Source organism: Athene cunicularia, assembly GCF_003259725.1.
Source record: "Athene cunicularia isolate RWA chromosome 12 unlocalized genomic scaffold, athCun1 chr12_part1, whole genome shotgun sequence".
Lineage (NCBI taxonomy): Eukaryota > Metazoa > Chordata > Aves > Strigiformes > Strigidae > Athene > Athene cunicularia.
In genome coordinates, this window is record NW_020799116.1 from 15327702 (window position 1) to 15355685 (window position 27984).

General features: G+C 36.1%; 1 protein-coding gene across 1 annotated transcript in view; it reads right to left on the minus strand.

The window, feature by feature from the left end:
* The window catches only part of CACNA2D3 (calcium voltage-gated channel auxiliary subunit alpha2delta 3), a 466439-nt gene that overhangs the window by 35199 nt on the left and 403256 nt on the right, over positions 1-27984 (minus strand). The window contains exons 28-31 of the mRNA XM_026857568.1: positions 14045-14106; positions 13107-13151; positions 5973-6035; positions 2567-2637 (exon numbers count right to left, since the gene is read on the minus strand). Of these exons, the coding sequence (XP_026713369.1) occupies positions 2567-2637; positions 5973-6035; positions 13107-13151; positions 14045-14106 (241 nt within the window). The remainder of the gene's footprint in view (positions 1-2566; positions 2638-5972; positions 6036-13106; positions 13152-14044; positions 14107-27984) is intronic.

The following is a 27984-nucleotide window of genomic DNA, read 5'->3' on the forward strand; positions in this document are numbered from 1 at the left end:
GTGTGTGATATTCAGGGTATAAGATAAACTTCATTTTGCTAAATGAAATCATAGAACATGTCACGCTGCTGTGGAGGCACTGATATAATTTTTCTCCCTAAATGTAAAACCTATAAACTAAGAAAATATACATACATACATATGTACACATTTTTCAAAAGAGGTACTGAGTTTAGAGAAATTGAGGAGGGAAGGAGGTATTTAAGTTCACTTTAAAAAATAAACAGCTAACACAAAAATTGAATTTCATCCTGCCGCAGGTTGAAAAGAAATATAGTCAGCAGCAAACAACCCCCTTTTGTTTAGCACTTCCAGCTCGATCCTAAAAAGAACTTCTATACCCTCCAAATTAGTGGTAGCTGAGAGAACGCACAAAGGGTTATTTCATTCCTTTTGTGGATGGAGAGCCTGAAAGCTGGCACAAATCAGCGAGGCGGTAGCACATATCTGCACCGCCACTCTGATTACTGGTGCAAAAGAAAGGAAGGACTCCCGTCCCCATGCTTACTGGGGATGTTAGTAAACTCTTCTGCAGTACAGGTCAGGCACCATGGAACCTGCTACTTCTAAACTGCATGGAAAAGAAGCAAGACCAGATCATACAGGGCAAAGCTGTACAATTCACCTGCTGGATGGTAAATGCTCTGTAAGAAGCAAATTACAAGAGAGGTTGCCTCTGGATACTATCAGAATAAAAGTCTAAAGAGCAGAGCAGAGCTTGCTGTCTGATTTTGTCTCTGTGGTAAGAGCAGCAATGACAAGTATCATGCATGGAATATCTAGTGTTGTGCTTTCAAGGAAATTGTGCTTGTAACAGATTTTTCCTCTGCATTTTTCAGTGTTTCTTTTCTTTACTTCTTATTCCATATAAAATAAATCTTGGAAAAGCAAAACACAACCCCACCCAAACAATGTGTCTGTTTTTCATGAGAGCCAGAAAAGATTTCTTCTTCATCTTGCTGGAATAATTTATTTTAAAAGCCTCATCTAGAACAGCTCAAAGACAGTTTGGGGTTTTGTTGTTGTTGTTGTTGCACAGAGCTATCTGCTATACAGCAGGAAAAGCAGGTGGTTCGTTTAGTGCTATTACAACATTTCGGTTTTCTCCCATATTTAACTGATCGGCAATAGCCAGTTTATTGTGTTTAAATAATCAGCCCATTGTGTTTACATTTTCTTTAGCATACAGTTCAGTTGCACTGAGCTAGCGGCTTCATTATCTGTAACTCCCTTGGAGCTCAAGACCAGCAAAATCCTAAGCCAGGGGTCCATGCCAAATTGGCACCCACCACAGTTTAGCTGGAATACTCAAGCCGTGCCGTCTCTGTTTTCTCAGTGGTGGTGCCTACTACTATTGATTGTTCAGTAGATAATATGTTTGAAATGCTTTGCTAGGCGGGACAAAACAAATTGGGACAAATTAAAGCATTATTCCTGGATTTTGAATGTATGTTTTTGTTTGCATTAAATAAAATGCTTCATCTTTTGTATAAACAGATTGTTTTCATTGTAGAACCCAGTCTATAAAACACTTCCTTTTACAGCATGTGTTAAGAATGTAGTGCTAAACACAAAAAGGTTGTCACCCTCAGAAAAGTAGGGTTTGGGATGATTCTGTGATGAACCTTGCGTTTCAGGTCAGTCGTTTACTGGGGGTGGTATTCAGCTATAATGTGCAGCGGCAGCATGGAAAGTTTCTGCCCTTAAGAGAGCTGGTTTACCAGGGAAGCATACAAACCATCTATTTTGAGAGCCTCCCTACACACACTCGCATGAAATATCTAAATTCAGTGGGTGATGGGATCAGTGATGTGTCTTTTTTTTTTTTTTAATACCAGAAATGCACAAGAAAATAAAAGGGAAAAGTGTAATATATACGGTCAGCATTTCTCTCATGCCATAAGAGGACAAAGGGGTAAGGAACAATTCTTAGACCATGTGAAAGACATGAAGATTCCAGTGTTGAGTTACAGGTTAAAGGGAAAAGTTCTTTCTTACTTGCCCCGGGTGCATAATTTATTTCAAAGATCACACATAAAATGACTATTAGTTTTTATTGTCATCATGACAGTACGACCAGGTCAATAGTCACAACAATGTTCAAAGGTGAGTTAGCATGTGAATTAAAATGAATTACTAGCAGAACACTTTCCCCTTAACAGTAGGGCATTTTGCACTGCCTAGTTTGAGCAATCTCCGACGTTTTACAGGTCAAAATATTTAACGTTGCATCAATGATTTTTTAGAGCCATTGAAAATGGGTCAGTAGTAGATATGGCCCACTTTTTCCACTTGAGCACAGCGGGAACAGGAGAGGCACACAGTTTTAGCATCGTAGTCAAATAAACTGTTCTTTTAACAAGAAACTCACTGTAGGCTGTCTCCAATACTCTTAACACTCTGTGCATGGCATTGAGTTAAACTCAGATCATATGGAAAAGAGGCATAAATGAGAATCCAGCCACACTGCCAGTCTTGGCCTTCCTTTATGTGACTTTGGGTTTGTTTTATTTAATTTTGTTGTTACAATATTTTTTAAGAGATAGAAAGTGGAGTTAATTCTCACCTCTTAAAGGAGCCCATTGTTAGCAACTTGTTCATCACAGCCCCTTCAACCTCCCCAAAAAAGTAACCAGTCTGTAAGGGGAAAATGCAAAAAAAAATTACCAGAAGTGCAGATAAACACAAAACAACATCGGATGTAATTTAAACTGGCCTATTCTAGGATCTGACAAGAGTGGCTTTGACAGTTACATAGATAGGTTTTCAGGACTACTGGTACATAAAAACTGAAGAGGACTTCACAGTCACAGCAAATTATAGGGATTACATTATTACTCCTGAGCAGATGTGAGAGCTTAAACGATATATTGAGGTACATTATATAACATCTAATATCAGAAATAAAAGCCATCCAGACCTAAAGCTTGTAAAGGAAACACACTAATCTGATCACAAACCCTTGTGATTAAAATGTTACTCAAAAAAGATATAAACAGGTTGTGAGAGGATTTCATAAATAGTCATTAAAAAGCATTGTTTATAATTCCTGCATGACCTGTTTAAGGAGCTGGAACAGTACATTTCATCAATCCTATAAATTTTAACTCCAGAGTCATTTCATACTGAAAACCACTCAGCCTGATGAATTACTCATTTTATCCTTGTTCAGTAGATGTGGACTAATAAAAATAAATCTGTGTTGCGAAAACAAACATTCATGTTATGAATTTGGTAAGTAATACGGAAGTGACTCCATCATTTGCAGCCATTCACATGACAGTGGAAAATCTTGCGTGTACAGCATTTTTCTAGTTTGCGAAGACATTTTTTATTTTAGAACCTCAGCTCCCAGAAGGATTTGGTATGTTCTCTGCATTGTTTAAAGGGAGAAAACCCACAATTTATGGGGAGGAAAGGGCACTACACTCTCAAATTGCATGGATTCCATAGATTTTGTATGAACTAAACCCCAATTCCATTACAAGGAACTTAACTGACCTCAAGTATGCACCTGGGAGTTCTCAGGCAGAAAAGTTACAGCCTTAGCCAAAAAAAAAAGTGCATTCCTCCACCTAAAAAGCAAGTATTGCCTGCATTTTTTTTTTATTTTTTTTTTTTTTTTTTTTTTTTTTTTTTTTTTTTTTTTTTCATTTTCCAAAACATGTGGGTATGTAAAGTCTCCTAGAAACAAGAGGAACATTTGTAGTTTATATGGCTAGAAATACTAGCTTCAGTAGCCCTAGCTGACTGATGAAGAAAGATAATCCTAACTATTGGAGAGGCAGTCAATGTCAGAAAGCCCAAACCATAAATGATTAGTATAACCTTAGATAGTAATAAACCTGATTTATCATGTTGTACTTCGGTCTTATAAAGACATTTCAGTGACAGTTCTCTCCACAAAGGCTCCATTTGTAATGCTAGTTCTCCCCCAAAGCACTAACACCCAGATTATCATTATTTTTTAATGCATTAGGATTTAGTTGCAATTCAGATAATGAATTACACTGCCCCAAAAAAGATTCTTAGAGCAGTTTAGGTCATTGTTGGGAAGTCCATAGAAAAACAGTGCTGAAGCAATGCCAGACAGATGAGTAACTGAAAATGCATCATCCTCCTTCCCTACCTCTTCTCTATCCACAATAGAGTGTATACATACATACACTTATAAAAATAAACATATACTATTTTAATTTTCATAATATTACCATAGCATCATACAAACATAGAGACAACTTTACTGTCCACCTTTGGCTTAGATCCATAGTAACTAAAAAAATAGGTCAAAACTCATTTCCAAACTAGTTCTGGTCAAACAGTTGTCCATGCTATATTCTTCATGGGAATATGTAATGGCTAATATCAGGTACTAAATAATAAATAACAATTATAAATAATTATTAAATAATAAATAATAATCAGGTACTAAAGGAAAAATCTCTTCCTAATCATATTTATTGGCTGTAGCCAACTCTTAACTAGCAAATCTGTTACAAAAATCACAATTAAATAGTTGTGAATAATAACAAGAGGGAGAATAAGGAGACAAAAAAAATTGCAATCTGTCAAGATTATTCTACAATGACTGCTTTTCTTAGGTCATTGCTCAACTAAGTAGAAAATACAGGTTGGACAGATAGAAGGGAAAAAACCCAAACAGCTGCTTCTAACATAATGTGGTTAACATTTAAGCAATGTTATATTTTTAGTTCCGATTATTTTTGGGGTACATCCTAGAATTATATTCAGAACATGCTTGACATTCTAAAGGGATGGAAGCAATAAATTTGATAAAATGAAACAAAGTAATCAATTTCAGTGCTCAGTTTTACGTATAGGAAGACATCTGATGGAGAATGACTATTGCATCACACAGTACAGCATGCTTAGCAGTTTATGCTCTATTACACATTGCAAGGATAATAGTTACAGAAAAATTGCATTTCCCTTGTTTATTATGTGCTAATAGACTCCAAAGTCTCAACCAAAATGGAGGAAGGGAGAGAGGGATCACAAGGAAACATGCAATTACTTTTATGCTATCAAAGGTGAAAAATATCTGGATCTTTTTACTTTCAGAAGTGTCAGATTTGAAGTTGCAATAATTTGAGCTTTTAATTTAAAAGCAAAATTCTCAGTTTGACTTCTTTTTTGTCATTTATGTCCTCTCCAGTCACTCTGATAAGTCACCCAGAGCTTTTTCCAGTAGCTGTTTCTCAGTAACCAATGTAATTGCAACAAATTTAATTCACCTGAGGACTATGTAGGAGTGTGGATATTCCTATTCACAATCCCAACACATAACAGAAATTAAACTTCAGACAATTCTGGCGTAATTGGGGCACCATCCCAGCAGTTTTCAGGCAAAAGTTAACAATAATGGTTCCTGCGTAAGGTTTGCAGGATTGAGAAATTATATATTAATTTTCAATAATTCTCCATGAATACAAAGCAAATTAATGTTCTGAATTATTTTCTCATTAATCATGATTCTTGTCCTCTCTGTTGTGATGCTGAGTGCTTAGTTTTAATCCTTCAGTGACTGTAATCAACTTCAGAAAACAAATTTCTCAGCTAACAGCTCTGTAAAATTTCATCTCAAGTCTGAATGTAAAAGCTCTGTGTCCCCAGTGTCCTCCCTCATTTCCCAACCTTCTCATGTGGCAAAAATGCCACAGATAAGCTTTATTTCTTGGGGTGAAATTATCTTACAGAAGACAGATGCTCCTGCAGCAAAAAAAAAAAAAACACCTTTAAGAGAACATTTATGAGTTTAAGAGTATACCCTGCCCCAATGGGACAGAGAAACTGAGCTCCTGTGAAAAACAACTTACATTATTTGTTGAAGGAATTTTTTGCTTTTTACATTACTAATCCCTTAACATTTTAAGATAATGGCCTGTTTAAAAAACAAGTAATTTTATATGAATGTGTTATATGAGAAGATTGAATAAAAACCTTTCACTTACCTGTCTGTAGTCTTCAGACACTAAAATAAATCCATTGTTATCTATTAGGTAACAGTTGATTGCCTAAAAAGTAATAAAATACAATTTTAATTTTTTATTTTAGGATAGGGCAATGTTACTTTAATTCCAAGTGACTTCTAAATGGGTAAAGCCTTCAGGTTGTTATAATGGCTTATATAACTTCTAAGTGAATATAGTCTCAGCTTATGGGATGTTACCTGATTCTTTTTTTTTTATGCATTAGTTTCATGCAAAACAAAACAAAGATGTGCACAGAACGGGAGTATACAAGATAATTATAAACCAACTTAAAAAGAACAAGGTCAGTGTTTTTATAATCCATTCTTTAAAGTTTTCCTTATAATTAAGTTTGCAAAGTCATAGAACTTTGTTGCGCCTGATGGCTTCTCCTGTGTTTGGAGAAAAACATCAGCACAATGTCATTACCTTAATGATGTATTAATGAAAACACAGTGTCAGCCTGGAGGACCAACAGGGGACCAGGTAATATTTTTTAATTTGTTCATTGGGGGATGGGACCAGAAACTTCTGCAAAAGAGGCCCCACAGGTCTCCTAAAGCTTTTCAAATTGTGTTTTTAATTGGGAACTGGATTTAGAGGTAGGACTGTTAGCATTTCGTAGGTCAGATGTATAAACTGTATAAAACAAGGTAAAACCAATTCAGTGCTTCCCTCCATACATGCATGCGCTATTTTAACCTCAAGTGAATTACTTGCTACAGGCAAAGTTTTAATTACTGTGTTTCAGAGTTTAAACATAAGGTTCAATTCAAACCCTGATATAACTCAGTTTCTCTTCAGTATTGCCAAGTACCTACCTCAACATAAAATCTTTAATGTATTTCTATTGTTGGTCTAAATCAGCAAACATTTTATCATAGTTTCTTGAATTTTCTGTGACAATTATAAAAAAAAAAAAAAAAAAAAAAAAAATTCCAATACAGGAATCATCAACACTTTGCTTTTAATTCCAAACCTTTCCTGCTGCAAATGGGCTGGACAGAGACATGATAAAATATGTTTCCTGCTACATTCTGCACATCCAGCAAAATCTCGCTGCTGTTTTAGAGAAAAAAGCAGTTCCATGCAGCAGTAGTTGTACAAGACATTGTGAAAATGCAGTTTGATTTTTCAAGAGATGCTTAGATGTGTCTGATTCTCTTTCTGGACACATATTAGTACTGTTTTGTGGGGTTGAAGAGCAGAGATTTGCACGCTAACTTAGTTTAAAAATCAAAGCAGCCCAAATCAGCCAAAAGTTTAGAATGAACGTCATTCCCTAACACAAATGCAGGATATTAATTCTAATGGAGGAACCTAAGCTACAGACACCCCCAGTGACAGAAAACCTGTCAAAAAGGAAGTTGAAACAACTCATTTCCAACCTTTGATCTGCTAGAAAGCCAAAAATTGGCAAACGCTATGTGAAAAGCTGATGATGCTGGCAAAGAATCGAGTAGCGCTAATGCATTCAGAAGAGGCAGCTACTTAACCTCAATGGTGTGCGAAGGATGGAATTTCAGAAGTAGACTGTAACACCAGAACACTGCTCTCCCCAAAGTCAATCATAAACCTCCCACTAACTTTATTAGGAGAGGAGCTAAGTCAACAAAGAACTCTTTTGAGGATACATATCTGCAGACCTCATGCATGAAAGATTAATCTAAAGATAGTGCTTTAGAAACAATATTTCTCCACAGTATAGAAAATAAATAAAAGTAGTTACACTGGACAAGAAAGAGTGTAGTCTTAATTTCACAGTGTATGGATTATACACAGTTGGAAAAACACTGGCTCAATTTAAAAATTAGTGGCCATGTCTCAAATCTCTAAGCTGCAGTCATTCACTAGCACTGTTCACAATTTTAAAAGATACTAATATTTTAGCGTCATGCAATAAGTGAAATCTGTGTCTTTTTGGAGGAATGTGAAGAGGGTTCCTATTTCAATCCATTTTAGAAACATTAACAAGGGGAAAATACGCATTCAGCACCATTCATTCACCTGCTTGCAGGATGATAACAAACTTTCAGTATTCAGCACTACATTGAAGAAACCATTTGTAACTTAAATTTCCCACTGACAAAGGACAGTGGGGTACATTTACTTGTCCAATACATTAGCAAATCTCAAACAGTTTTCAGATACAAGATTAATGCATGGGATAATAGCATTTGCACAGACTACAACTGTATGAATGAGGTTTAATTCACCATGTTTCACACGTACTGGAAGTGAACTATGCACAGGTATGTCCAAAAGTTAAAGTTCAGCGAAGATTTCAAGGGGAACGTTCCATAGGTGGAGAGTCCCTGAGCTTGTAAAATAGAGTAGGCGTGAAGTCCAGAATAAACACAGCAAGAATGTTGACTGAGGTCTGAGAACACATCTGAATTACAGTAACTTTGATCAAGTTCAAGTGTATTTTTCACAGCTCCAATATACAGTAACGGTAATGGAATGTAATATGGGTTAAGAAATGAAAAATGAAAAAGAAAGGAAACAGAACATTAAAATAAAATGTGAGGCATCAGGAAAACAAGAAGAAACAAATTGAAAACTATTACAAAAAGATAAAAAAAGAAAAAAGGGATTTCTAATTAATTGGATGTCTATATTTTAGAATCAAAAGTATCACACAAACTAATCAACTCATTTTCTGTATGCCTATTGTGCCAGTCTATTTGCATTAATGCCCTAATAATTTTAAATGCTTTAGTTTATACCATAACTGTTCAGCAGATATTTTCTTGCCATTGATAAAACATAGCTGTGAAAGTTAACGGACTCAACAGAGGAGCTGTGACAGAGGATCAAGAGATTGAGTCCTACCAACAGTATATTTTGTCATTAAAAAAAAAAAAAATGTTTGGAATCTCTAAATCACCAAAGTTCACACTATTAGATTTCTCCATATGCTTACATGGCTTGTGCTGGTGTCAAGTGAAAGTAGCTGAAATGACTTTAAACTGCTTGGGCTTCCTTTGCATATATATATATATATAAAAAATAGCAAAAGAAGTTCTGCATGAATATTTAGCGAAGTATATGACTATACTTACTAACTGCCAATGAGGTAAGAAGAGAATATATTGTTTCTGACTGTGACCTCTTGGAATCTTTATCAGCGTGTACTCGCTTCTTACAAAGAACAGACCAAAACCATTTTTGCAGTAATGATAATATGCTTATTTTGATGAAGTTTTAATGGAGACACTTTGCAGCAGGAGCATGTTTTACACAAGAAATTACATAATATTACTATTCTATCACAAAGGCTATCTCAAATGAAGGAAGTAATCTTTGTCCGGTTTTTAATCCCAAAAGCATGGTGGTTTAGGCTAAGCAAGAAGATTTTATACAGCACTCACTTTACACAGACTACCTGCAGTTACACTTCTCAAATTGGTTGGCTATGACTGGAAACCCATTGATGAAAACATTTAAAGCTGCTGAAAACAATTCAAGGTAAAGCTTGCCCATTAAATCTATAGCAAGCTATAGTAAAGCCAGGCCACAAAATTTAGGTAATTAACAGTTCTACAGACCTTTTTCAGTAGATGTCTGATCACTCTTAGGTGAATGGAGTAATAAACATTATGAGCTCACCTTAGAATTGGTTAACATGTAAATGCAGCCTGGAATCTGGGGTAAGTACGGTCACCCCACCTGGGTGGAATCTGCTTTGCTTTTCATTACTTCATATTTGGAAAATTTTACTTAATGATTACAATGATCCAAGCTTTAAATGGAAAAGTCTGCATGTTGTTATAGCTAGAAATGCAAAAGCTCTGTTGACTCAAATGGTTTATTTCATTGTCAAAGACGGCATGATCATCAGGCCTTTGTGTTTCGATTACTGCAAATTTTATTTTCTATTATTTATTACTATCTCTGTCCTCCAACTGTTAGGGTCCTAGTAGATTAATTATAGTTTGTTGCAAATTTTGCTGATTAAGTATGCTGAAGAAGGTACTGTTCCTCTCTTATAACAGCTGATGTTTTAAGTTTGGGTAAATAAGTTTGGATGGCCGGGCCCAAAGAGTTGTGGTGAACAGAGTTGAATCTGGTTGGCAGCTGGTCATGAGTGGTGTTCCCCAGGGCTCGGTGTTGGGGCCACTCCTGTTTAAGATCTTTATGGATGATCTCGATGAGGGGATCGAGTGCACTCTCAGTCAGTTTGCAGATGACACCCAGTTGGGTGGGAGTGTTGATCTGCTCGAGGGCAGGGAGGCTCTGCAGAGAGACCTGGACAGGCTGGAGCCATGGGCTGAGCCCAACTGGAGGAGTTTCCATAAGGCCAAATGCCAGGGGCTGCCCTTGGGCCACAACAACCCCCATCAGCGCTACAGGCTTGGGGAGGAGTGGCTGGAGAGCTGCCAGTCAGAGAAGGACCTGGGGGGTGATTGACAGCTGACTGAACAGGAGCCAGCAGTGTGCCCAGGTGGCCAAGAAGGCCAATGGCATCCTGGCTTGTGTCAGCAATAGCGTGGCCAGCAGGGACAGGGAAGGGATCTGACCCCTGTACTGGCACTAGGGAGGCCGCCCCTCGATTCTCGATTCCTGTGTTCAGTTTTGGCCCCTCACTACAAAAAGGACATTGAATGACTCGAGCGTGTCCAGAGAAGGGCAGTGAAGCTGGGGCAGGGTCTGGAGCACAGGTCGTACGAGGAACAGCTGAGGGAACTGGGGGGGTTTAGTCTGGAGAAGAGGAGGCTGAGTGGAGACCTCATCGCCCTCTACAGCTCCCTGAAAGGAGGGTGCAGAGAGATGGGGATGAGCCTTTTTAATGAAGTAACAAGTGATAGGACAAGAAGTACTGGCCTCAAGTTGTGCCGGGGAAGGTTTAGACTGGATATCAGGAAGCATTTCTTTACAGAAAGGGTTGTTAGACTTTGGAATGGGCTGCCCAGGTCAGTGGTGGAGTCCCCATCCCTGGAGGGGTTTAAGAGTCAGGTTGATATAGCACTGAAGGATCTGGTGTAGTTGGGAATTGTCAGTGTTAGGTTAATGGTTGGACTGGGTGATCTTCAAGGTCTTTTCCAACCTAGAGGATTCTGTGATGTTCTGTCTGTCTCCTATGAATGGTTTTTGCGATCCAAATCTCATATTAAGCAGACATATATTTTTTAAAAAACTTATCACTGCATTTATATCCTGGACACACTTTTCCATAAAACACATTTCAGTGTCATGGTATATGAAGTTGTGATGTAGCATCCTAGAAGTGAGATTGCTAGGATTGATGATGTACCTTTTGAACTTTTTATAAATTCTTTTGCATAGAAGTAATAAAAAATTTAAAGTAACATTTTTTACCTTGAACAACTAAATATCCAATATAATAATGGCACATGTTGGAAAGCACTCCTCAAACACATTTGTGAACTTTTTTTTTTTTACTATGGTTATTTAAGGTTTTGAATTACCTATCCTCAGGGAAGCCCAACTCTGCTAACTTTCACTACAAGAAACATCATACAGTACTTTATGTAACCATTCTTATTAATTTTTTTTATGTCCTAAACAGCCCTGAACAAACAGTGCTATACAACACAGAGCACACTCCAAATGAAATAACCATTGTATAGGCAGGAATACACTCAGGGCAGCAGTTCAGGTGGTGGAAGATGTGAAGATTTCATTGAAATTACATTAACACAGGACAAGCAGCACCTCCGTGATAAGAAATGGGAGTTTATTTCAAATGCTGGGACAGTCAGAAAGGGATCTGTAAGGCAGGACTATAAGAAAGATAAGAAGAGACAGCAGAGAAAAAGAAAATAAAGACATGGAATACCACAAATAATATATGTGGACTCCTACTCTAAAAAGTAGTGACACAAACTTGTGAGAACTTGCAGATATTCATAAGAAATGGCTTCAGAGAAAAGAGATGGGAAGGCATTGTTTAAACACCAGAGCTTGCAATGGTGGGGGCAACTGCTCAGTTTTTCATGGTTTGCTGTGAGCATTGTATCTTATCCTTTGTTGAAAAGGATGTGAATCTAATGCTGTGCTGACTCCTCACTCTTGGCCATACAGATGGCAGCTTTTGTGAAATCAACTAAGAATGTATAAAAAAATGGAATAAAACTTTATAACTGTATAAAAAAATGTTATCAGACTTAAAAAAATATTGCAAAGCCATTGTGTTAGCCTGAATTACAGAGACAAACGGGGCTCTTGCCTTTTATGTATGTTTTGCAATAATTCTTTTGGCCGCTGTATGAAAAGTATCACACAAATACAACCTGCAGTTTTCATTTCCAGATGTATGAATTTACATTTTACCATACTTAAATTTATACCTCTTGTTCAAGCACAGTTTATCAGACGATCCTGATCTCCTCACACCATTCACGCAGTTTAGAGATAACACACAGATGTTATCAGTAATTGCTTTGTTTTCTTTGAAATTACTAACTATACATGATACAATATCTCAAACTCAACTCTGATTTTCTAGAATCTTGCATGCCTAATTCCTCCCTGTATATCAGTATAGTCTGTGCTTTATTACCCACTTTTAAATTCATTTAACCTGTGATACATTGGTTGCTTAACCAAAACTTCATATGCTATGATGAGAAATTATTTGTGAAAATCTGTGCACAAGATACTAGAAATAATATTTTAATCTAAAAAATTAAACTACATAAAAAGCTACTTTGGTGACTTCATTAAGCCAATCTAAGGTTACTTCTTTTTTTACTTCTGAAGTGCTATTAATGTACAAGTTCTGCACAGATTCATCTCTGAATTTATGTCTAATTCTAGTGTGAACATCAGAAATTATCTTCCAAGATGAACAATAAAGGAAAAAAAAAAAAAGCCTTAGAACAGCTTCAATTTATTTCCAAAACTGGATTTACAATGCACGAGTTATTACAACACATATCTGAGGTATCAGTATCAACCTTGTAATTAAACGGATGGCTGTAAGCAGTCATAAGAAAAGTCTCACTATCTAAACAGTATATTTAGAAGGTAATTTCAAGTAACACCAGGAAATTATCATATACAATGAAATGCTCAACTAAATTCATCAACATTATGTCCTAATGCAGTAGACGTATAAATGGGAAAAAAAATAATCTGTTAAATACTTACTTCATCATCACAACTTATAGCACATCTGCCATCAAGAGATGCACACTAGAGACGATATAAAAAATCAGTAAAATACTTTTTTTTTCTGGTTTGATGATTACAAAATATGACATTTTAAAAATCCATATGAGCACAATTATAACTATTTTGATATTGATTACATTTTTATCTCACAGAAATTGTTCTAAAAATTACTAGGAAATTTTAAAATCTGTTCACCTATCCTGTTCTGTTCCTGTCTGCAGAGAAAGGATGCATCTGCACTGTGACAATTTCAACTGTTTTAAACAGCCTAATCTCCTCCATGTGTTAGAAGCTTGGAGACCATCCACAGACAAGAATACATGATTTGCAATAGGGGTGGGGTAGGACCTGCATTTTAGGGGTTATTTTCTGAATCATCACCATTCCAATCTATTATCAAAGTAGGGATGGCATCTCCTAATCGTCAGAAAGTACATGATTATCCTCTTCAATGAGTACAAATTCTACAACCTGAACATTTTAGCTACGGTTTATTAAAGACTATGAATGCCAACCATGATTCAGTAGTAGAGTTAGTTAATCTATGTGATACCTCTTCGGTTACTGAACATTAGAAGATAGATCCGAAGTAAGTGAGAGGTATCATTCTGCTGTCACTGAAAACAAATATCTATCACAGTTTGGTTTACTGTTTCCACTTTTTCTGAGGGAGAAGTCATGTGTCAGGCCAACAAAGTAACTCCTTATGTACAGCAGCCTAAAATTAATAATCTTCCTACTTGCTTCCATAGATATGGGATCAAGCAACCATTTTTGACCACCATATATTTCAAGTACACTGTTTCTTTACAGTAGTCTTCCTTGTGGCAAAAAAAAAATAGCAGATTATCATCTGCACAGTAAGAAAGCTGTTGTGGATCCAATGACAAAGAAAATTACAACTTAAAACATACCTGTCTGCTTGCAGTCCAAAATTTCCGTTGGAAAAATTCTAGTTTCATCTGGATACCTACAGCTAGAAAAGACATAAACCCAGCATATTTAATTCCTTCAAAATAATTATTTAAGATTAAACAGAAGGAAAACCAGTCATAATAAAAAGGGAAAATAAGCTGTAAAATAAAAAACCACAACTAATAAAATTGAAGAAACCACACAATCATATTTTATACCATTTACAATTTGGTTAAACATGAAGACATTGCTAATATAATGTGAAGAATACACAAGGCAAACATTATTAAACCAGCATATGTCTCCATAATTAGCATAAAAGAATCATAAACTGAAGATATTTATGTTCACATCTATCTCAAATTTGTATTTTACTGATACTAATATAACAGCTGTAGAAACACATGCTATGTACTTTGTGCTGAAACACATGAAGTGCTGAAACAACATGAAAATGTTGGCTAACATTTCAAGTGATCATTTGGGTTTGGGTCATTTAATCCACGAATTATCAGTGGAACACAAGAAGCCTATTTCAAACTTTAAAACTCCTTTAAAAAATTGAAATTAAGAGCATTACATGCAATTCTGTCAAATGAAAGTTTCTGACAAAAAAAAAAAAAAAAAAAAAAAAAAAAAAAAGGATACCAATGATAATAGCTGGTGGTTTTTTTAATGATTCAAAATACTACTAGTTTAAATTATATATTTCTCATAACCTCAGGTGGGATTATGTTTTCCCTAATATCGGTAAAAGTTTCTCCCAGCCTAATCTGATGTTCCTATCAGAACTAGCAATACACTGTTTCTATTGAGCAACAGCAGAATGCGCTGTGGTTAGCATAAACTCCAAAGGCAGCTGGTTCTTCTAGTTTCACCTGCCTAAACTAAGAGAATGATAATGTATCCATCTACCTGTGCTGAAGATTATTGATACTTGCTTTTGCAAAACCACACACATGCCCATGCCATGCATATATTTTATTTTGTTTTAGCAGGTAGGACAAAGTATGTGAAATGAAATCTGTACCGAAGCGATACAATGGGATGTGAAATTACATAAGCATTTTTCTTACTAGGTTATAGTTTTCTGCTATCTGTAACTCACACACATATTTGCTTAAAAGAGTAAGTAGAGAAATCCATTTCTGGTTTTGAATAATCTCCAGAGGAGATTGTCTCCAGCTACATTTTATTATCTAGTAATTTATTTTATGGTCAGTGGGAGGATGCTATCTGATAGCTATGCAGCACATGTTTTCTTCATCTGTTTTTTTGCCTTTAAGTGCATTTCCAGCATGCAGGTGATCTGCACATCCTACCTGCTTTTTCTGAAATGGAGGCAAAAGGCACACATTTTCAGGAAATTTCCACATGGAAATCATTTGCTTCTGGATGCTATGTCAGTATTTGAAATGTCAATCTCATACTACATTTCTACCAATCCATTTAGTCATGTAAGAATTAATGTAACCATTCATACCGGTAAAAGCCTTCTTGATTTCACCAAGCAAAGTTTAAATCTTGTTTCTGCTTATAAACATTGCTGTTGAATTCCCTGAATCGAGCCACATGATCAACATTAGATAGACAAATAGGTACCTTGCTGAATTAAGGCCTAGGTTTGACTCTAATGGTCTAAGACCCCAACCTGCAAAGAACTCCATCTTTTGCAGACATCAGGGGGAATCGATGCCTTTCCGATCATGGAGGATCAGACTTCTTTTCCAAAAGATACAGAATGAACAAGCTTTCTGGGTAATAAACATGATATCTAAGGGAATCTGGAGTGAGAAATGGTTGTCTTTGCACTGAAAAAATGTAAATTCTGAAATCTGTGTTGTAAATTTGTAACTGTTTCTGAGCTTTCAGTTCAAAGGTAACCTGACAGGACATACTGAACTCAACCTCACTTCTCAGATGGGTCATTAGGTGTTTTCTTCTGGGGAACACAAGAATTAAGATGTATAGACCCATGGAGCTGCATCGTTCCCCAGGTGATTTTATAACAGCATCTCTGGCTAATCTGTTTTGAATGGCTGAGTTCCTGAAAAAAATCGATTTTCAAAAGTGTTTAGATTTTTAAGGATGCAGATTTTCCAAAGTGTTTACGCAGAGTTGCTATTAGCTCCTATTGATTTCTATAGTTCCATAACCAAGCAGGTTCCAAATCTGTTTAACTATTTTTATAAACCCTCCAAAATGCTTGTCTCCACCTCTAGACTCTCAGGTGTCTTACAAATTCTGCTCCCCACTCATTCACAACCGCTAACAACTTCAACCACCTATACTTACTATACAGTACCTCTCAACATAGAATCTCAAAATACTCACTAAATGTGGTTAAGCCTTAATATTCTTATTTTATTGCTGGGAAAGAAGATTCATAAAGGAAATGAACACCAGAGTTCACACAAAGATCTGATATGGAGAATCACAATAGCAAGGTTTAGAATAAAGCACAGATCTGTGTTCCCCAAAGCCTTGTTCTATCAGGTAGAAATAGTGCTGCTTTTAACAGTCGACTACAGATGAGTAGACCATGGTTAGGTATTGCTCATTTAAGGTCCTGATAAGATCAGCCCCTTCCAGCCTGCACTCATATTATACACCACCACCCAGAGCAGAAAAGCAGTTGCCAAACTTGAGAAGATTATCACATTCGTTATCCTGATAATGTAAAAGAACCAAGTTGTTATGAAACATCAGTTTAAGGTTTAAACCTGTAAGAAACAGATATTGAGCTTTGGAGGATGAACACAAAGATCTATTCCACTATGCTCATGAAAGTTCACCCATTTGCGCTTATAATTCAACACATATAGCATCTATCCGAGACCTATAGCATACCTAAACTGCAAAATACCAGTACAGATCAGTAACAATTATATTAGAATACAAAATATTCCATTACATGTCAGTGATAACTCTCTGTAATTTAGAGATTATTCGATCTGCCGTGGCTGGCCTGTTTAAAACACCTGGCAAAGCAACTTCTGATTGAATGTAATTTTTGTTCTTGTAAACTATTTATGGAAGTGTAATAAACATTAAGAAACAATTAAAACAATTGTTCTCCCATCATGAAGCTCTATGTATATACAAAATTGACCAGGGTGTTGGACTAGGTGATCTCAGCAGATCCCTCCCAATCTAGATTATTTTATGATTCTAAGATTTAAGTGTAAATATTTTGTAGAGAAGTGCTAAATATCTAGCCCAGATTCTTCCTTAAATAAAAAGAAAATGAATATGTACTGAAGGTTTTCTAGTGTCCGGTATAAATTACTTACCACATGAGAGAGAATCTGGAACAGTAACAAAATAATTATGAGAAAGCTGATCTGTAAAAGATTCCATGTGCATGTTTTAATGAGTTGCACAATGGAATGCTGTAGTATAAAGACAATTGAAATACTGGGACTAATTTCTATGAAACGCAGATCGTCCCTCTTCATGAAGATGAGAGGAGGCAGGCAGCTGCAGTTTTGTTTTCAGAGTTTTAGCTCTGTGAATTTTGATGCTTTCTTGGACAGACTGTGAGGGGAAATAAAAGATAGTGAGAAATACTGGGCTTGCTCCCACTCGAGCAGATTCCCATGATTTCAGCAGTAGTGTAGCTTGTGTAGAAACTGAAGGTCCAGGCATTACCAATTTAGTTACTGTCTTCCTTTTTTTTTTTTTTTTTCAAAAAAACATTCAGTTTATTTCTCAACTTTTAAAAGAGCTGCATCACTAACCTCTGAGGTACAATACCACTGAAGGAGGTAAAACAGAAATGAATCTTAAACTTAGTCTTCTCTGGTCAAGGTAATACGATGTTATAGCAGCAACATTTTATAACACAACAGATTACATATTTCCCCTGTGAAGTATTTCCTCAATTAGAGTTTTGTAATCCTTTTACTTGTTATTAAATAACGAAGTGCCACATGATGTTTGGACTCAATCTATAGTTGGACTCAATGATCTTAAGGATCTTTTCCAACCTAAATTATTCTATGATCTGTACCTAGGTTGCAGGGTATGAGGAGAAAACACAGGTCCCATAAACATGGTGAAAGCAGTCATAATTTTCTTCGAAGAGGTGTATCTTAATGTGAGACTTCAGTCTCACCATTTGAGTCTCTTTACATTTTGTTCCTTGCACAATTCCACAGAAGGACTTACCTGTCACTGAATGAGTAACTTCTAAATATTCTATACCCTAAGTAATGTATAACAAATGACAATTATGAATGTTTCCTACAATTCAGCTAATAATTATTTGAATGTGTCTAAATTCAAAAGAATTAACAGTGTTAGTGTATGGGAAAATAATATTCTTTTCAACTCCCGAAGTGATACTAAAATTTTTTTGCTGTTTGTTTTTGGTTTTGGATTTATTTTTTTTTTTTTCCCCCTGAGCTTTTGAAAACATTGTAACTAGCAGAGAATATTTTTTGGTCAAGTCAATTAATGCCTTAAGAACTATTCAAATATACTTCTAATGGTTAGAGCCAATACATACTCCTGAGCAATCCCTAATCCTTCAGCATTTCAGAATTTCAGAATAAAATATCTGTGCTCCAAGCTACTTTATATTTAAATCCATGTTTTACAAACTGGATACATGTGGGCAAAAAGGGAAACCAGAATTTTATCTCCCATGTCTCTGATTCATTGTTTAGTCTCCCGGGTGCAACAGTTACCACATTGGTTAGAGAAGAAACATGTAATTGCATTGATTTTTTTCTAAATATTCTTCAGCGAGGCATCCAGATAACACCCATACTTTTAATTAAAAAAAACAAAAACAAAAAAACCAAAACAAAACAGAAACAACAAAACCTGTAATTAATCTTTACATGGAATATACATTTTAAAGTACATTATAAAGTATTCATCAGCATTTGTAGATTTGGTTCAATTCAAATGGCCAAGGGATACAAATTAATTTTCTTCAGCCAGGAAAAAATTAGTAACAATGAGGAGAAAAGGTTTTGTCTTCATTGTTGCATTTCCTTTGTAATGTCACCGGGGAGGGTGGGCTGGAGGTATACAGGAGTTATACAGGAGATCAACTAATGTGAGCTGATGGACTCATATTAAGGCTCTTTCTCCATGGAACACAAAATGTGTAATTTCAAATGAATATTGAAAAGCCCATATTTCGTATTTGCAATATTAATTTGAATAAGTAATTTCCTTAGGCATTGATTCTACAGCTGAGGGTAATATTTCACTCTTTTAGTGGGACGCTTTGAGGACAGAAGCTTTGGAAGTGCTCAGCTGCTACAGAGCTCAGGGCTGCTTAGTATCAAGGCAAACATGAAGGAAAGCAAATAACTACTCAGAACATCAGGATTGCTTGTGTTCAAGATCTCCATGGTTATGGACAGAAAGGTAAGGAAATCCTTCCTCAATAAATTACTTCTGAGCACAGAATTACAAGAGCTCTTAGGCTCTAAGTAAAAAGATTCATCTCCTACTTAAAATAAAAGAGGAAAATAGATTAGACAGATTTATTTCAAGCAATAGCGGAGTTGAAGCTCCCTATAAAACTGGCAGAGGGATTCCAAATACATAATTAAGGAAAAAGTAGTAAAAGCTAAAAGGATTTCCATTCTGTGAAAAATCTATAGAAGGTTACAATATATAAAAACACTAGATCATCAAGGTTAGAAAAATATCTTCGTCTCCCACAGAATACAGTATAGACTAAGATTCTTTCTCATATATAAAAGATGCTCAACATTTTGAGGACATTTGGGCCTCCTATTTCTGATGGAATTATCTTAAATGAGGTTTAACTTGGCTTCAAAATAAGGAATCTTGGAGACAGACTTGTAGCATGATTATTTTTTTAATCTACATTGCTTTTGTGTATTAAGGTTAGACTCCCCTTCAGATTCCCTTCTTTATGCCTACTCATATTACCTCTTATTACTATCTTTTAAAATGTCTAATAACTGTCAAATATTCCAGAACACCTTTAACTACTTAAAAAAAAAAAGTTGAACTTCTTTTGCTTATGCTTTAAATCCGTTTCAGTTCAAAATCTGTCTTCTGATTTTAGCTCAGCCAAAGAATGAGACACTTAATATTACACACCAACACATAATATTGAGAAATAAACACCATAACTGCCAAAAAGTACATCTAGTACAGATTAATGGAAGACTCCCACCACCAAAGATGATGCCCTTGAAGATACTTATAAAAATTGTCTTATGTACTGCAATTAAAAAGAAAATGTGCAGATTTTTTCCCTCTCAATTCCAAGAAGTCTTAGCTAATAAATCAGAGGCATTCCATCAGGCACTCTCTTACAGTAATATAGTTATGTTCCAATATCATCCAACATAGCTATATTCCCAGTGATAGTCATTCTTTCATCACATGCAGGATATATAAAAAACTATGAATGAGTATTCATCAAATGTGCACTTCCCAGACTGCTTCTAATCCCAGTTTCAGTTTACTTGCACAGTAAAATGCAGTTTCCCCCTTCCAAACTTCACACTTCATTCAGTTTCCCTCTCGATCTCAGTGATCGTTTCCATTCTACTCATACCTTCTTCTCCTCCACCTCACTCCTTTACTTCAGTTCCTCTCTTCAAACAGAAGATCCCCAGAATTTTCTTTTAACATGAAAATATTAGTTTTGTTGTCTGGAATATCTGAACCTGATTCAGATATCCAACACAAAAAAATTTCAGCTGAAATGTTTAAGTCTGGGGGTTTTTTTTAATGTACTGAAAACATGAGCTTATAATTGGACAGCCTCAAGACTTGGTGGTGATACTAGCCATCTTCATAATGGACAGTTATAAGTAGATGTGGTGGTGCAATTCTTACCCCTCCCTGCCCTCCTCGTTGGGCTGCTTGGTGCCAGGTGTGATTCCATCCACATTCCCCCAGGCCATACACCAATCTGTGGAGATAAGGACTGATAACCTTGAGGAGCCTGGCTCCTGCCCCTCCCAGTTGCTTGGAAAAGGTTATACTGGCCCATCATCTCCTGATGGCCTGACACACCTGTGCCTGGGATGTGATCAGGTGGAACAATAACAGGGTTGCATGTTATCCAAATTCTTGTGCAACTGCCCGAAGGCACCAGAGAGTATTTGACAAAAGTCAGTTATCTTGGACCCGATAAATTGTGACCACCAGGGAGACCCTTTGAGCTCTCCTGGATCACAGCAGCCTGTGACCAGCATCTCCCCTTGAGCTGGGAGCCTCGCGGGTACCAAAACCCTTAAGGTGTCGTCTGCTCCAGATGGAAGGCCGGGGCGAAGTCCCCCCGCTCAATTCTCACCCGTTGAGGAATGCCAAGGCATTGGGAGTATTTACTCTAAACTCGAGAGGGAAATTTTCTTTGAGCTAGCTTCTCTTTCACCTGTTTATTGGTGTGTGTGTGTGTGTGTGGGCACGTACCCTTACCCGTGTTCCTGTGTGTGTGTCCCTTTTGTGTTCATTTTACCGAATCCAACCCCCTTTGTTCCTGTATGTATATGTCTGGTTTGTGTATGCGCATGTACAGATGTGTATAAATTAAGGTACCGTTAAGTAAATTAGAGTGAATATTGTCATTTTAGAGCCTGAATAAGTCGCTTTTCTTTCTGAGTTATTTTGTATTGACAAATAGTTGTTAGTTATTAATAAATCTAGCTTATTTTTCTAAATCATTACCATGTCAATACTTTCATCTGCGACAGTAGCTTATGATAAAAGAGTAAAACTGACAAAAAGCTGGGCCAACCTGTTGAGTAGATGTCCTCTTTCTTCTGTTTTTCTTATAATAAAGAATAGTTCCTGCTCCAGCAAAAATAAAATATCAGTTATGCATTCGGGTAAGATACTATTATTATTAATAAACTGATCCCTGCAATATGTTGTTTTATTGTTGGTTTTTTCTTTTTACATTTTATTACTTAATACAGTGAAGATTTCTAATGTTCTTTACAACTTTTCTTCTAGCTTCTCTGACACTAAAATTTGTCTAAACCCACAATGTGTTCATTGCATATTTAGATACCTTTAGATTATTTTAATAATTAACAGTTATTTTAATATTAAATCCATTTGACATCAATGTAAATTTGCACCTATCTTTTCCACCTAAATTTGAGCTACAGTGCATTAACCTTTACAGATTGAAACCTTTTATTAACCTAGATACCATGTAAAATACAAAAAATATCAAAGTGCAAATTGTCATATACTTTTGGATTCTAAACAGTATCCAGGGAAAAAATCTTGTATTATTACTGGTAACTTATCTTTATCTTTTTATCATCAGACAAGTGGAATGACTGTACATACACATACATTTGTAAGTCCCATATCATTATCAGTTTGTTATGAGAGAGAACTTTCATATTTCATAATATTTCAGAAGATTTTAGCAACACAAAGAACACTTCCTTCTCAGAGCTATCAAGATGCAACATGTAAATGAGTGAATTCTTAAATGGACAACGGAAAGTTGAAGTTCTGCCTCTTTACTCATGGACCTTAAACCTGCTATTTTTTTGAGAAGATTTTTCGAATCAGTGGTGGAAGCAGTTGTCTGGATGGAAACCCCCAAGATACAGGGAAGGCAGTGGCAACTGGTATTTCCTGGAGGCCAAGCTCAAGCAGAAAGGGAGGAGATATTGGGAACTTGATGTCAGGCCAAGCTGAAAGGGGAGCAGGATGATGATTGCTGGGAGGCCGAAGTTCATCCAAACTCAAATCACCAGGGAAAGATGAAGAACTTGGTTTGCAGCCAACCCTTGACAAACTGAACTGCGGAGGGCAGTCTGTGAACATCATCATAAACCAGACTCTCTTTGACTCCCTGACACATATCTTCCTTCTGGAGGACTAATGAAGTAGCAGCAGGAGCAGGAGGAAACACAAAAAGGATATAAATTGAGTGAAAACATAAAAAAAATATAGATGCTGTTGACTGAAAGTCCACTGCCTTTTCAGGAGGCTTCACTGAGGAGCTCAGAGAGAAACAGGTTATCTGTAAATTACCACTCAGACAGCTATGCTGTATTTCATACTTTACAAGATAGTAGCTGATATGCTGCCAACACTCTAACAAAGAGCTCCCACAGAAATCTACTCATTTACCCTGTGATAAACTTTGTGTACCAGGAGCACAGTTACTTGGGAATCCATTTGTAATTTAAAAAAAACAACACAAAAAGTAAGAAAAAAAACCTTCCCATAAGCCTGGAGGGAGGTAACCACTTGGCATGCAAAATTACACTAAGTGCACTTTGCTGGAAAGATATATATCTTGTTCCTGAGAAATACAAGGACTGCGTTGATAGTACAAAATAGGGGTTCAGACTGCAGAATTTGAAGGGGGTGAGGCAGGGCATGGTTAAGCCCTGTCTGGTGTCTGGAGTATCCTCCCTGTGACTTTTAGAAAATACCTGACACCTACCGACACCTGGTTCATTTCATTACTAAAAAAAGAAAGAGACAAAGAAGAAGAAAAGAGGGGAAAAAAAGTGGCTTGGGCAGTACTTTTATTAGCCTCAGGAATGCTCCAGTAGAAGACAAGCACCATCATAAGGACTGGTGGCAGAATCTTTGTAAGGAGTTCCTATGAGCCTTCCGCTTTCTTCCAACACCCCCCTGCATGGCCACTAGTCTGACAAATATTTCTGAATTCTGATGGCACAGAAAGCATGTGAAGACTGAAATCTGACCACAGTAACACTAAAGTAATGAAGCAGTAGTGGTATTTTAAATAACTCCCTAACCATTTTGTAGTTTTATAGGGTTTTCTTGCTCATATCTTGGCAATATTCAAGTACATCCCATGACTGAAAAGAAAAATAATAACAGCATATATTTCTAAGCACATTTATAAATCTTAAGGGAGGATCCGTGACTTGTGAAGTTCTCAAAAAAAGCCTTGCTTCTTACAGCTGAGGTCCTAGTTTAGAGTAGCTTAGCCAGTATACCTTTCACATCTCGGCCAAAAGGCTGTTGTTTGCAAGTTTGCAATTAATGAATCCTACGAGGCTCAAAGTTCAGACAAACCTCCAGAAATTAGGATACTTATCCAAACTCTTTTATACTGTGACCAGGTTCTCTTAGCAGATGTTGGACTTTCTGCTTCCACTTGCAACTAAAATACAACACATTCAAATCCTGATAGTATTTTGGCTTTTTCATACTTGATGCTGGCTACTACCTAATCATGCTGACAAAACCAAAAAGTCCATATCTACCTATCTCGGCATTGTGAGAGGTTTATCCCTCCCAAACTGAAATGCTATCATAGCAGAACGGCTACAAGTTGGCTGACTGCCAGGCACAGAATACTTTGGATGAGACATTAAAGATGAATGTTATAGCATCCACTGCAAAATGAATTCATGAGGTCTCTGGCCAGTTTCTTCCAAGTCAGTTAATTCCTTCTATCCTACCACTGACCTAGAAGCCGACATGAAGATCCTACTGCTACCAAAATCATCATGGAGGGGAGAGACAGAGTTCAGTTGTTCCTGCCTCCAGATCAGATTCACTACCAACTGCACGCTCTACCCAGTTATCGTCATGGGTACTTGCATGCATACAAAGTCTGTGACTATATGAAATCTCATTAGTCAAACCAGACTTAGGACACCGAGTGAGAAAACACCAACATTTTATCAAATCACATAATTTGGAAATAAGTCTTGGATCTCTTATTAACTGAGTTGTAATAATAGTGACATTCTCTACAAACTGTTTGCTCTCTACTGTGATTAGTAAATTACTTTGAATTATTACAAATGAGTAATGTTATTTGAAGTCAAATAATACATCAGAAACACCTCATCATAAATACAACTCTCCAGAGTTTCAACACAATACCTATTGGATATTTCATAAGTCAACCATTTACTGTAATGTTCCAGAATAGTTTTCACGTTTTTATTTTTCTGAGATCACTACTTTATTTAACCATGTTTTTGCTGATTAACTACATGGTAGTAATCTGTAGTTTTAGAAAGGTACCAAAAAATGTGCCCAGAAGACTCAGCGCACACATTTTGATGTGTTTGAAATAGACGAGTAATTCCACAGTATTCTGTAGTTGCAAATAAAAAGAAAATAGCACTGGTGGGTTTGCAACCCTCCCGAATCTACGTTTGTGTTTTTTTACCAAACAATTAAAAGTCAGTAACAGCAAAAGATACAGACATTATACTTTTCTATGAACAGTATCAACTGCAAAAGCAGCTTTGTATGCTTGTTTTTTTTTTTTTCAATTTTTGGATCAAAAATGCATTTTTATTGAATCTCTGTGCAGAAAAGAAGACAGCTGCCTATTTGGTCAACAAAAATAAGAGGTAGTATTTGAGCTATAAACTAGCATTCTTGGAATATCCTGAACCAGGCATTTAAACCACATCAGGATTGGAAAGTAATCTTAGATTCCTAGCATTGAAAGATTTTGAAGTATACTGAAATATAAGTGGGGATTTTTTTTGTATTCTCCTACTTTGTATGGGTGAAAGAAAATAAATATCCTCTTTCAAGATGTATTCAGTATATTACATATAAATATCTCACTTCAAAGTTTATTCAGTTTCTAAACCATGGATTGACATTGCCTACAATCTCAACTTTTTAACATTTACTTACATTTATTCCATGAGAACATTTTATTGCCACCATTTTGAAACCCTGTCAAGAAATGTTAATTATACCTCTGAGGAATAAATGATTTTCCCCAATATAGGTTGTCTTTTGCTTTATCTAACCTGAAGAAGTTCAAGTGTGTGAACTGGAAAATAGCTAGTGTGCAGCCAACAGCTCGGGCATTGAGGCACAGAAGGACAGCCTTCTGTTTTACTTGTCTACTTACCACATTTCAGGAAAAATAACAAATTAACATCTTCAGAATTGCTACATAAGACTGCATACTCTTCAGCAGAAATGTTTGCTTAGATCTAATCTTGTGAATACTGATAAATTGAGAAAGGTCTTCATAGTGCTGAAAATTAGCCAAGAGTTTATTTGCTTCGTTAGACAAAGTTGAAATTACCTCCTCAATGCCACAAATACAATCTATTGACTAATTCATGGCCAAACACATAGTTTTTTTTTTTTTTTTTTTTTTTTTTTTTTTTTAATGGTGAGACTGATAAAATTAAAAGACACTGACAGATTTTTATAATTTCTTAATAAAATGTCATCATTGCCTGAGATCTGTGTGCCAAGTTCTGAACCTAAGTGAACTTCTCTGGATGAGTTATTAACTTCTGGAAATAGTGTAAGTGCTGACATGACTTCCACAATAGAATTACAAATGTACTATACTTACATCACATAAACCATTATCCAGATGCTTCAACAAGTAGTATATTACAATTTAAACCCTAATGATTAGCAGGATTTAGCTGTCAATAGAACAATAAAGCATATTTTATAAATATAAATTAATAATTTTTGAGGGAAATCAATATCATGGATACCAGCTGTAATCCTCTTTAATGGAACAGCTTTGAAATAAATCAGGAAGGTTTTGCTGAAAGGTAGCTGTCTTTGATATTCAATTAAACTAAGGATTTATCACACTGAATAGCTTCTATTTTTACTAAGTTGCAAGATAGATGAAAATACAGCTGGGGCTTCTGCCTGAAAGGTGTTGAGCACTGCTAGTGCTCATTGAAGTCTGTGAGAGTTAAGGGATGTCCAGCATATGATAAGAACACTTAGCACCTTCCAGAATGGAGCTCTGGAGAATGCAAAAAGTCTTCGAGTCTCCACTCAAAAAAGGACTTTTGACAAGAATTTTCAGAAATTATGTTGTCGTATAAAGGCAAACTTACTACTGGCTTACAAAGAAAGTTAGCCTTCCAAAGGCCAGATATTTATAGCATATACCAAAGGTAGACTGATAATGATGGTTTTTCCAGAAGCACTTACTGCACACTGCAATCAGTAAACATTAGGTTGTTATTCTGAAGTCTCTACTGTATTCCTAGGCATCAAAATAACTTTGAAATACCACTTTCCAAAATGTAGACATTTCTAAATGACAAAGATTCTCTTGGGAGTGTTGCTATAGCATATTTTATAAAACATATTTAATTTTCTACTAGGGTCAAATTCAATCAGCTCTGCATTTTGCTGCTATTTTACAAAGAAGGATACCTGAATCCTCTTCAGAATTAATAAATCTTCTCAGCATGTCTATAAGGGAAGCAAAGGTTATCATCTCCATTCTTTCAGAGTACAGAGCTGATATGCCCTACCTTAAAGGAAAATCCCCTTGTTCCTTTCATTGAAAAAAAAAAAACAAAACACCACACACATTAGAGATGCAGTAAGCTATAACCAATTTCAATAAAGTATATTTAAACAGATTTATGTTAAATTCTGATCTTGATTTTTGTATTAAAAATAATACAACTGACTGCAGAAGGAAAAAGAGAAGGGTCCCCCACAAATTTCCCTGCTTTATTCCCTGCTTTTATGTACAGCTAGAAAGCATCTATAAGGATGGAAGACTATGCCTTCTGCATGCGCAGAGATACTCTTACACTGTACTGACTTCATAATTAAGACTCTTTTTCATGTAATTCAATCAGATTAGATTGTGGTACTGATTCCGATGTCCACAAATCAGCATTTTAACTGAGTTTCCATGGAAACACTATATGCCCCTGTTTTCTTTTTAGACAAGGCTATGCCTGTTTAACAAGTTTGCCGAGAACAACATGTTTTGTTTAAGTTACATTAACTGCAGCCAATACTTCCTAATTACATTACCAGAAGGAACATTTACAGCAGGACTTTTACCACGAGGAAACTCTCCTTCGTTCAGCCCATCTTAAACTCTGAAAAACGGGAAACATCAGCATTGCCATTGCTTAAAATGTGTTAACTGGTCTTATATCTATGAAATTATCTCTTTTTTTAAATGACAACATTGGTCTTGGTTTACAGTCTTCAT